This window comes from Mauremys reevesii, linkage group 2 (assembly GCF_016161935.1).
Source record: "Mauremys reevesii isolate NIE-2019 linkage group 2, ASM1616193v1, whole genome shotgun sequence".
In the NCBI taxonomy this organism is placed as follows: Eukaryota; Metazoa; Chordata; order Testudines; family Geoemydidae; genus Mauremys; species Mauremys reevesii.
The window spans coordinates 75,269,825-75,282,758 of NC_052624.1; the positions used below are offsets into that span (position 1 = coordinate 75,269,825).

At 40.9% G+C, this 12,934-nt stretch overlaps 1 protein-coding gene across 6 annotated transcripts in view; it reads right to left on the reverse strand.

Moving 5' to 3' along the window:
* OSBPL10 (oxysterol binding protein like 10) overlaps positions 1–12,934 on the reverse strand; it is a 172,211-nt gene that overhangs the window by 101,949 nt on the left and 57,328 nt on the right. For all 6 annotated transcript variants that reach the window (XM_039525645.1, XM_039525644.1, XM_039525646.1 and 3 more), the window contains exon 4: positions 2,677–2,868. In XM_039525645.1, the coding sequence (XP_039381579.1) occupies positions 2,677–2,868 (192 nt within the window). The remainder of the gene's footprint in view (positions 1–2,676; positions 2,869–12,934) is intronic.

The window sequence follows — 12,934 nt, forward strand, 5'->3', positions numbered from 1 at the left end:
GACGTTACTGGTTCTTTTTGTCCCATCAGCTGATCATGATGAAGCTGATCATGATCACCAGATTTCATCATTATGCTGATGCTGATATGATGGATGGTTTTTTTTTTTCCACCTTTTGCACCATGGGCCCATGGGGGGGGGGGGTGGGAGGTTTGTGTTGCACTATGCTATCTCGCCTATCTGCAGCATTCAGTAAAGATAAAAGGTGAGAAGAAGAAGAGTCAGTCAGAGGTTTGTTGGGGGGGGGGGGGGGGGGGGGGGGTGGGGGTGGTGATTGAGCCATGCCTGTGACCACCCGGGCACTGTGTTGACCCCCTAGAGCATTTGAGCTCAGCCAAGAATGCAAAAAAACAATTAGGCTGCTGCAGGAAGGAGTGGGAGGATAGCCCAGTCCATCTCCATCGCATCCATTTGATTCTTTTCTTGCTTTTTCGCTCACGCTCCCTGCGCTGCGCTGCGCTGTTGGCCTGTTTTTGTCTTTTTTAAAGGGATTAATTAACGGACGAACGATAGGATAGAGGCGATTAGCGCCTGCTGCCGCCACACATTCATCATCAGCATGGTCCATTTTTTCTTTTTTTTTTGATTTTTTTGCTGCACCACGATCGGCTGATCATCGCTGCACGCGCAAAAACAAAAAAAAGAAAAATTTTCTTTCTTTTTTTACCTGACCACCACCACTGCATCCTGTTCAGATGCGGGCGTCCAGCGCGTCACTGTGGCACTGGGATAGCTCCCGGAGGCCAAGCCATCAGATCCCCAGCCCTAACTAACCCCTAATCGATATGTTATATTAGCCGCTTAGCGCTCTCCTCCTAGGAGAGGAGGACAGAAAGTTTTTTTAAGAGCCATTAAAAATCGATATAAGGTGCCTGCTAGTGTGTGTGGTTTGTTTCTAAAGTTTTTTGCCTAAAAAAAAAAATTTTAAACGCTAGTAGTGTAGACCAGGCATTCAGCCAGCCAGCCAGCCAAGTTCCCTCCCACTTAAAGATGCGGTGTGGTCATTTCCTTCAAGAGGCAAAAAAGATATGACAATATACAGTACTAAATCAAAACACCATATGTAACACCAGTAGATTAAGATATAGTAGAAAGCATTACAAGATTACAATCAATCCTTTTCTATACATATGGGGCTCCTACATAAAAATGAAATGAAGAACAACAAATGATGCATATATAAATCAGAAGAGGAAACATACATGTATATTCTATATTATAATAACGTAATCCTGGAAAGCAGGAAGTGAATATGGTAAAAAGAGTTTTGTTCAACTCTTTTTCTTAACGTGAGATGGCTCCTTTGACTCTTCATAACAAAACAAGTGATACTCCAGAAACAAAAGGAAACCCCATTTCCCTCCAAATTGTAGACTGGGTCACCTTGACAGGTGATTTTGCAGCCTACGGCCCCAATTGTGCAAAAACTTAACATCAATTACTTAAAATGGACTTGAAATCAATGGGACTATTCAGAGGGCAGAAAATTAAACAGATCTGTAAAACTTTGCATGGTCAGACGTTAGAATAGGCTCCCTTCCAATTAATTTACAACATGGAGACTTTTCAAGCAGTTGGACTCCTTTCATAAGCACTCATAATTAGTAATGTTTTATAATGAAGTATACACAACTATTTTGGAAAATCTTATGTACGTTGACTACAGACAGGAAAATGTATCTTTCTGTACATTATACAGGTTACTGAAAATTGTTTGGCAAAGGGTTTTGTTTTTTGGTACTTTTTTTTTTTAATTTAAGATAGGATTCTGGTCTTTGGTTCAGCTACATTAGAAGTTTCTGAGCACTTATTTCAGTTTTCACCTGACCAGAGGGAGTAAAAACGCTCCTGTAATTCTTGCTAAATTATAACCTGACATGGTTTACGTCAAGGAAAAAGCAGAATACCTATGGGCTAATAGCTATGTTTTGCTTAAGTGAATAGAAGGGATGCACATGGCAGCATGAAAATGAAGTTTACCTTTGTTCCTCATGACACCATCTCTTTAAAATAAAATTACTTTGTGACATATAGTAAAACCTTTCCAAATCTCACTTCACCAACTCAAAAGCCCTATAGTCTCACACAAAAAAATAGGAGTTTCTAACACTTAGCAACAGACTAAATGTTACCAGTTTGTAAACACTACTGCTGTACTGAGGTCTTTTATCACTGACTTCATTAATGTTACAAAATAGAGAATACATTTACTGATCTATTATGTTATCAAATTAAATAACTTGTTAAAACAGTCAATTTTGTACCCTTTTTATTGGGTGTTAACTTACTTGCCCAAATTTGCAAAATTCAGTAATCCTCAATGGGTCTCCTACTCAGTGCAAATCAGTGAAAGTCTACTCAGTTCTTAACCATATAATTGGAGTATTGTTTAAATTGCATAACTACTAGGAATTGTAGCCATGAGTTGATCAAAATCCTGTTTTTAACAACAAAAGGGTAAAAGATACTCTATTTGTGAAGATTTAATTTCAAACTATACAAATATGCATTAAGTTGAGCTGCATATTCATTTTTACTATGCTACAAGGTAAAATGAGGTTAATTCTATTTAAACCATCAAAAATTCTTCTAAGACAGCATATGTATTTAAAGTCATAAGAAAAAAAGGATATTTGGAGCTCACACGCCAACAAGGACACACCACATAACTCCTACCTCTCTGACGTCATGGAGTTGGCCAGTATATTGACTCTTGGCTCTCCGGGCTGCTGCAGGCGATTTGTGATGTGTAACTGTAACAACGGTCGGTCCACTTTGACCCTGATGTTTTTGACTACTAGGAGATGCAGAATTACTCATCCCAGAAGGAAGCAAAGACAAGTTTCTGTTTCGCGAGGAGGGAGTGTTCTAGAATAAGCAACAGGATATTAAAATGAAGAATTAAGATACATGAGTACATAACGTCTGACCAAAAACTCTAAGGCTGCACTCTTCTCCTTATAAAACTGAACCTGAAGAACTATAGGCATTCAAGTCTTACTGATGACAAAAAATGCTGATAACACGGTGAAATTATGGCAAGGATCAACTCTGATAATGCAGAAGTCGCTTACTATCTACCTGGTTTGTTGAGATTTCTGAAGTAGGCTTCCCTAGCTCTGGCGAGTGATTTCCAAACATTGCTATTTATTAATATGCTGCAAGTGTCTTTGTAGCTAAACACAGAAACCTTTTAAAGAGGGTAGATAATCTACTTTCCTAAGCACAAAAGAATCTCAATTACGCTGATACAACTAGATTTTATAAAGTCACTGACCTGTAATTCAGGAGGTATGTTTGCTGATTATACAAAAAGGTATTTAGTTAAAGTTAATGCTTTCCCCTGATTAGTTTCTGAAATAGTTTGATGCTTCCTTTGCATAATTTTCAAAGCAGCAGCCATTGTAAGGCCCACACTCCAGGTTAAATTAAAATTTGAAGCAGAAGTGTGCTTTGAAAGCGTCAAGAGATATTTTGGGGAGTGGATGAGGACAGGCAAGGGAGGCAATGGGGAGATGGGGAGGCAGTGGGAGCCAGGGGCGCTTGGGGGTGAAACCCAAGGGAGGCAGCAGGGACCGGGGCACTGGGGTGGGGTGGGTGGAGAGCCCAGAGGAACACAAGTGCAGTTCCCCTGAAACTGTGACAATGATATTTTATTTCATTTTTTTCTAAAGGCCCAAATCCAGCAAAGTACTTAAACGTGCTTAAGTCCAAGCACTTGAGCAGTTCTGTTGATTTCAATGGGACTACTCACATGCTTATAACTGAGCATACGCTTAAGAGTTTGCTTAATTTGGGGCCCTAATGTCAGAACATATTATACTAAATAATAATTAAGAACTGGAAAGTCACACTATTAAACTTTGTAATGTTAACAGCAAAAGTGGGTCAGTTGTGAAGCTTCCATCCAAATTCAAGTTCCTCAACTTCAGATCCAAACCCAAACCACTTCACAAGAGCGTTGGGATTCGGAATTCTGAACTGGCCCATCATGAAAATAAATGAGCTGTGAAGGTGAAATCTAGACCTAGATCTGATCTTCCTCATGTTTCTGAGTGATCTGGGTTCTGTGTCCTAGTTTAGGGTCTATCTCTAGTTAACAGTGAACTGTAAAGAGAAAAGGGAATGGCAGGCAAGCCAAGAAACGTGACTTGACCGTCCCTGCTAACTGGGCTGGGCACAGGAGATTAAAACAAATTTCTGTGCTCAATTTACTTTCCAAAAATTCTTTCAAACCACTATCCTCCTGCCATGAAATCTGTTTTACAGGTTTGCTAATGATACCCCATATTTATCATTCTGTGATACTACAGATACCAGAAGAGACATCATAGCCACCAGGAAGGTTAGCAAGAGATTACTGGTACTTGTGATACCCAAGAGAGCCAATGTCTCCTTGTAAACCCAGAAGGGAGAGCAGATTCAAATGGGGAGGAAAAATAATTTTATGAGGTTAAATTAGAACTGATTCCTGACATAATTATTGGTTGCTGATACTATCACAAGAGTGCTACAAATTATATCAAATGATTTTTTTGCAAATATCTGTTCTTCAAATTGATATAAAGCACCAGTGTAATCCAGAGGTTTTTTTGTGTGTAGCTTGCTTTTAGAGCAGTCTATCTGCTGTTACACAGTGTCATCAGACATTCGAAGTAGCTCTAGAAATCAAAACTCCTTTGTCTCGAGTGCCTGTCTTGAACCTCGCTGCATAACACCAGAGCCTTTAAATTGTGCCCTCCCCTCCCTGTCAGCAGTTACCAGTCTCCTCTACTATTAAAAATGGTCCGAGTTTTTTCCCCCTCTATGAGTTCAATTGTTCGCATATCTGATCTTTTAATAGGGTTGCTACTCCAGGGTTTGTTCACTGCATCACTCAAAGTTATTTTCTACTAGAGAAAGCCTGAAGTATTGCAGTTTCAGTCAGGCACACAGATGTATCAGAACACAGATAATGTATCATTGTAGATATCACAGTGATAGATGCTTTAGTGTGTTATCTATATGTGGTCCATCACAGCCAAGGCTATTTTTGTCCATGTTTGAAAAATGTTTAGTGATTTAATTTCCACACTTACAGAGATCTATGTAATGTGCTTGCTAAGCTTCTTTCTTCTGTTTTATTATATTCTTGTTATATGCATACATCTTTTGTTTTGATTTTATTTTCGTATCAGACAAAATGGCATGTATTGTACACTGACAATAACATTTTAATAAAAATGAGGGTGGCATAGATGCAATATTTTGAGTAAAATACAGGTATGATCCCACTATTTCTACATACAAGTTCTATATATTCAGACTTGCAAAGAACAGGTAGATGAGTTTTCATAGTTGCAAAGAAAATTATTGTAGTAAGTGAATGGAAATGGAAGAGGAAGTCTTATTTTCACCAGTAGTGCCTATATACTCAGAATAGCCTCAAATTTGAAACAGTATATTGTAATTTGGCCAGTAAATAGCAACTGAAAGTATTCCCGTTTTTATCCCTCAAAGGCTAGTTAATGGCACTGCAATCATGTATAATGACTGTCACTTTCATTAAAAGGTATTAGCTCTAAAACTGATAAGCTTAATTTATAATTAGCATTGGGATTAAAGTCAGACGTGTATAATAGTCATGGTAATAGTAAATTATGTCAACTCCAGATAATCCATTTTACCAACACACATAAAAGGGGAAAGGAGAGGTCTTTGTTGCATATTTTAGGAGAGCAATTACCTCTACACTCAGCCAAAAGATTGAGACATCTGGTATGTCAGAACCTGATACTATAAGCCCTACACGTGCAGAACATACTGCAACTACTCTCTATGCAGTGTAACAAAACACAGAGTATATAGATCCGATTTAATGTATATCCTCATCATACACAAACACGCTTCAGAAGTCATAAACCAATCCTGCAAACATGGCTAAGTGCAGGGTTTGCTACCATGACTAACTGCAGTTATAAGCATCAGCCATCCATTAAACTAACCATCATTGCTGGTGTTTTCCATTTGTGTTAAACAGGACTTGGACTAAAATGAGAGGCTTATTATTTTTAAGTTATCTTTGGTTATATGGTATTGCTTAGATACAACTACAATTGAAGATATTTAAAACACTGGAGAATCTAGATTCTTTACCTCTGATGACTTAAGCCTTCCCTCTTATTATAAGGCTTATCGAAATAGGCTGTACCTAAGTATATCAAAACATCACATACTTCCGGTATGATAAACATACAATATAGATTTTTCCTTTTAAGATCTGACTACCAACATAATGTATCCAATGGTAAACAGGGGAAGGGAGAATCCTGGTAATAGGATATTTTTCAGAACAAGATCTGAAGCCCACCTCTCTCCATACATTTCAGAGCCTGAACTCCAGCCCAAGCCTCAACTTCCAAGCACTGTCTACGCAGCTATTGTGAATGCACTAGTCTGAGCCCTGCAAGCCCAAGCCTGTGGACCCAAGCTGGCAAGCTCACTCCAAAATGCTATGCCTACATCCTCTATAGGATGCCAAGTAGGTTAGGGAAGGAGCAGCTCACTCAGTCCATCCTTACTATCTCTTCAATCATTGCCTCAATCCCTGTTCTTCCTCCTCCCACCTTCCATCCAATCTGAAAACAGCTCCTCTGCTCCACCGCCCCGTTCTGAACAAGGCTCAGATTTAGAGCTGGATGTAGAGCAGCTTTGAACATTTGATAACAGGGTGTGTTTTTAATTAGTTTAGCAGATGTTCTCTCTTTATTAAAACGGGCTACAGTTCACAAAAATATCATACCTTTATTTGTTTCTAGTAAATTCAGCCCTATGTGAAGTTCAAACATACCAGAGTTATCCCAAAGTAAGTGTTATTTATCCAAAACCAAGTGCCTACCCACGTGACAAGATTAAAGAAGTTGCAATTCTGAATTATTTTTTTTAGTTCTCTGCAGAAGCACTTTGAAGTGAAGTGTGATCAAGAACAGTATAAAAATAAAATGGCATTTATTATTCAGTTTTATAAAATCTAATTTATCGTTCATATAGTTCTGCTCTTATAATCATCTTACTTGTATTAGTCCTTTGGGAGATTACTGAAGACAAAATTTTAGTAACCTATAAAATTTCACCACACGAGAGAAGACTTGTCAAAATGTCATATCAGATCAAGACTGCCACTGATAAAGATTAACAAATTAACAAAAATGGACTAAACTTTTTTTTTTACTTGACTAAAGTACTGAACTGTCTGTGCCTATGGTATATATTTGGATTAATCAAAACTCAAAAAAAGGCACCATGCATAAACTTTGTGCATACCTGACACAACTTAAAAATACATCCCAAGTATGGCATTTAAGTTAACATACTGCAAATTCATCCTCCTCAAACAATTCCCTCCCATTTTCAAGTGTCTGGGGAAAAAAGATGAGTCTTGCAATGTGCCTGAAGATCATCGTTAATATCAGCTGCATCTTACTTACTTTGAGACTCCAGTCTAAACATTTTACTGTCCTCTCAACTTTCCAGGGGTAGGTGTTACAGAAAAGTTCTAATATACATACTGCTTTTACTTTAAGAGTTCATTCACTGGTTGCAGTTAAAGTGTATCACTTCAGGACTAACTACAGAAAATGCTTCTTTTGTGCAGACTGCAACATTACTTAATACATTTTCCACGCATCATCCAGAATTCTAGAGAATTGCAAACTACTTTTGTCATACAGATGTAGTTTAAGTGTTGATGCTTTCAAGAAAGAGCAAAGTTTACTACCAAAAATGACAACCACCGCAAGAAATAGATTTCAATAGCAATAGTAATTTTAAATGTATATAGATATAGGGCTTCTCATTTCAAATGATCCCAAAGTTCTATAAAAAAAAACATGCAAGAATCACTTAATCCATCACTGAAATGCAGCTACTTTTGGATTAGCATATCAGAGATGTTCAACAGCGCAAAGTTGCACTATGGAATAATTTAAGAGAAATGAAAAATATCACTTGCATTTGAAATTCTGGTATAGGAGGGTTAGTTGAGCAACAGTTGGCTCAGTTGGAAATTAGGCAAGATAATGAGTAAAAGCTTCCTCCATAGCTTAAAATATGTGAAACATCCAATGTCAATCTCATGTGAATAGCATTTCCTGTCTCCCAGAATCACTGGTTCTATACTGACTCACAGAGAAGAGTGTAATGTACTAAATTACCCAAACCAGGGGCGGCGAATTGTATGGGCCTGTGGTGCCACCGCCCAGCCCCTCCTGCTGCCCCCAGATGATTTAAAAGGGCCTGGGGGGCCCCAGCCACCGCCACCACCAGCAATACAGCGGGACTGCCCACGTTACAGCACGACTGCGGCAGCACTGTGACGTGGGCAGTGTAGTCACGCTTTATTGCCGGGGGAAGGTCTCCCAGCAATAAAAAATAATCACCCGAATGAGAGGTGGTAGCTTTATCGCCGGGAGCACTGTCTATACTGACACTTTTCAGCGCTAAAATTTTTGTCGCTATGGGGTTTGTTTTTTCACATCCCTGAATGACTGAAGTTTTAGCGCTGAAAGTGGCAGTGTAGACACAGCCTAAGGCAGCTTCCTGCCCACCCGCTCCATGTCACTCCGGGAAGCATGTTCCTGCGGCCCTGGGGAGAGGGTGGGGAAGTCTCTGTGCGCTGTCCCTTCCCCAAGTGCCAAGTCGATGCAAGAGCGGTGTACGGGTCGTTTTCGGAAACTGGCACTGCATGAGGTAAGCACTGCCCCCCTGCCCCCCAACCCCCTGCCGCAGCCCAGAGCCCACACCCAGTACCCAAACTTCCTCCCAGAGCCTTAGGCCAGGGGGGTGGGGGGCATGACTTGGACATCTTTTGGGCACCACCAAAAATTATCCAAACCTGCCGCTTCTGACCCAAACCACATATTTTGCACACATCCCCATCTAAATACTCTTCCTTGCCTTATTCTACTTACCATATGGGGTTCTGATGGAGCCACAATACAAACTACTACAACTAGAGACTAAAATACAGTGCCTATGATTGAGTGACACTTTCTTACCAACAGATCAAGGCACAGAAAGGAAATATGGATTTTAAGTTGGCACTCACTAACATTCACAAGCCTGTGAATAGGGGAGGAAGCAGTAGATGTGATGTATCTTAACTTTAGTAAGGCTTTTGATACTCTCTCATATGACCTTCTCAAACAAACTAGGAAAATACACCTAGATAGAGCTACTATAAGGTGGGTGCATAACTGGCTGGAAAACCGTTCCCACAAAGTACTTATCAGTGGTTCACAGTCAAGCTGGAAGGACATATTGAGTGGGGTCCCGCAGGGATCACTTTTGGATCTGGTTCTGTTCAACATCTTCATCAATGATTTAGATAATGGCACAGAAAGTACACTTATAAAGTTTGCGGACGATACCAAGCTGGGAGGGCTGCAAGTGCTTTGGAGGATAGGATTATAATTCAAAATGATCTGGACAAACGGGAGAAATGGTCTGAAGTAAATAGGATGAAATTCAATAAGGACAAATGCAAAGTACTCCACTTGGGAAGGAACAATCAGTTGCACACATACAAAATGAGGAAGGAGTACTGCAGAAAGGCATCTGGGGGTCATAGTGAATCACAAGCTAAATATGAATCAACACTATAACACTGTTGCAAAAAAAGCAAACATAATTGTTGGTAGGGGATCTCAGTGAGGGTGATGAAGAGATCCTGGCTGTCGGGGAAATCAGCGTTGTAAGCACTGTTGACTGCCTCGTCCTCCTCATCTGCTTCCTCATCTTCCCCGTCTGCGAACATCTCCGAGGAACCGGCCGTCGACACTATCCCATCGTCAGAGTCCACAGTCAGTGGTGGGGTAGTGGTGGCGGCCGCACCTAGAATAGAATGCAGTGCCTCGTAGAAGCGGCATGTCTGGGGCTGGGATCCGGAGCATCCGTTTGCCGCTTTGATCTTTTGGTAGCCTTGTCTCAGGTCCTTGATTTTCACGCGGCACTGCGTTGTATCCCGGCTGTATCCTCTGTCTGTCATGGCTTTGGAGACCTTCTCGTAGGTCTTTGCATTCCGTTTTTTGGAGCGCAGCTCTGAAAGCACAGACTCATTGCCCCACACAGCAATCAGATCCAAGACTTCCCGATCAGTCCATGCTGGGGCCCTCTTTCTATTCTGAGATTGCACGGACACCTCTGTTGGAGAGCTCTGCATTGCTGCCAATGCTGCTGAGCTCGCCACAATGTCCAAACAGGAAATGAGATTCAAACTGGCCAGACAGGAAAAGGAATTCAAATTTTCCCGGGGCATTTCCTGTGTGGCTGGTCAGAGCATCCGAGCTCGGACTGCTGTCCAGAGCGTCAACAGAGTGGTGCACTGTGGGATAGCTCCCAGAGCTATTAGCGTCGAATTCCATCCACACCTAGCCTAATTCGTCATGGCCATGTCGAATTTAGCGCTACTCCCCTCGTCGGGGAGGAGTACAGAAATCGAACTAAAGCAGGGGTCGGCAACCTTTACTATCAAAAGAGCCATTTTGCCCCCTCTTCCACTAAAGAAAAATAGTCTGGAGCCGCAAAACATAACACTGCTTATAAACTTTTAAAAGTTTTAATCTTGTTTTAATCTTTTTTTAATTTTACCTGTTACAACAACAGAATACAACAAACAGAAGTGCAGTGTGCATGTGTAGGCCTACTTTGAAATAAATTAAACACTGAACTATGCAGGCCTTTTTGAGTCCTTCCCGTATTTGTGTAAAATTAAAATAAAACGTAGCCCACTTTAATATAAAAAAACATATAGTTGCAGCTTAGCAGTTTTAAAAAAGTAAACATAAAATTAGGAACGTTTTTTGACAAGTCCATTTCAGTGTGCTCTCATCCTCTTAGGGTTTCTTTCTCGGCCAGCAATCAACCGAAGCACCTGAACATACAATAAAAAACTACATCAGCTCCGGGTCTGAAATAAATGTTTTTTTCTGAATAATAATAGCCTATTAAATGCTAGTGTTCTCACCTGTTTAATGTGACTTCTGTTTCTGAAGCTCGATGCTGATCTTCCCTGTGTCGGGGCTGTAAGATGTGACTTTGATCTTCACACAGAACTGTAGGCTCTCATTTGTGAGGCGGGAGCGATATTTGGACTTTATGAAGTTTATGCTCGAGAAAACTTGCTCGCATAAGTATGTTGAGCCAAAGATGGACAGGACTCCAAATGCATACTTTTTCATGTTCATATACATGTCGGGAATGGCACTCCATGTTTCAAAAACAAGTTTGTCGGGTTTGGGGAGGTTGTCAATATCATTCCATTTGTGCTCTTTAGCGAGAGTGGCCTTCTGACGGGCGACTTCTTCGAGATCCGCTGTCAGGCTTTTGAACTTGGACACCCATAAGTCTTTATCCGCTATGTCGGCCAGTTCAATTTCAAGATCGGGCTGACTTATCCCTGTGAATGCGGATATGTTCAGCAGGGATGGGTCGATGTCCAGCGGTGTGACAGGGAAGGACAGAGTGTTTTTTTCCTTTCTGAACTCGCTGAATCTTTCTCCATGCAGCTTGCATTGCCATAATTGCACGGTGTAAATAATCACAATTTATGTGATTGTTCTCTTCTTTGAACTCTCTCAGGGAGGGGAAGTGAGAGAGCGTACCTCTCTGTACATCTCTGGCAAACACTGTCATCTTGCGCTCAAACGCCAGAACATCCTCCAGCAACTGCAGGGCCGTGCTTCCCTTTCCCTGGAGATTTTTATTCAGCGTGTTTAAGTGACTTGTCATATCCACCATGAAATAAAACTTTTCCAGCCAATCGAGGTCTCCCAGTTCGGGATAGCTGAGGCCTTTGCTTTCCAAGAAGTTTTTCACATGTTCCAGACAAGCAGCGAAGCGTTTCAGCACGTCTCCCCTTGACAGCCACCGAACTCTGTTGTGCAGCAGGAGATCCAAATATGCGCTCTCGACTTCATCTAACCATGATCAAAACTGTCAGTGGTTTAACCCGTTTGCAATTATTTTGTTCACTATCTTAATAACGAGGTTCATCACTTCCACACATTCAGGGGGGAACGTTTGAGCGCACAGTGCTTCTTGGTGCAAGATGCAGTGAAACGTCATCAGCTCTCGATCCAGCGACTTTTGAAGTAAATTCACAAAGCCCTTCTGTGCTCCTCTCATACTGGGTGCACCATCAGTAGACACTGACACCAGGTGAGTGGTGTTTATTCCTTTGGCTTTTAGACAACTCAAAACAGCCTCACAAATGTCCTGTCCCCGTGTTTGGCCCTTTAGCGGTATGAGTTCAATCAGTTCTTCCTGCGGCCCATCAGAGTTCACATATCTGCATAACAGTGCTGTCTGCTCAATATCGTTTACATCACTCGACTCATCACAGGCAATTGAATATGTTTGAGCTGAATTGATGTCATCAATTTGCTTACTGGTGATGTTTGTTGCCATTTTAATGGTCCTGTCCTTGACGGTCTTTGCAGAGAGAGGCATTTCTTTAATTTTCTGAATAATTTCTTGTTTGTTTTTGAATTCGGAGAATAGATGCTCTGATATTTTTATGAACGATTCTTTCATGTATTCTCTGTCTGTGAACGGCTTCCCCCTCCTTACGATCTCATGAGCTGCCACAAAACTAGCAGCTGTAGTTGAGTTTGGAGAGTTGATCCACTTCTTGAAAGTATGTTTGCTCTGCTCAACTTTCCGTAGTAGTTCCAAAATCGCTCTCTTTCGCCCATCTTCAGTTGGGTACTTTTCAGAAAATGCTGAGTGCTTGTTTTGAAAATGTCTTTCAACGTTACATTTTTTGTTGTTTGCTAATTTCTCGCCACATATCAAGCACACAGGTAAGCCAGCGTCGTTGGCAGTGAAGGCAAAGGAATCTGTCCATGCAAAATTAAACTCTCGATTTTCTTCTGAGATTTTTCTTTTTTGGGATGTA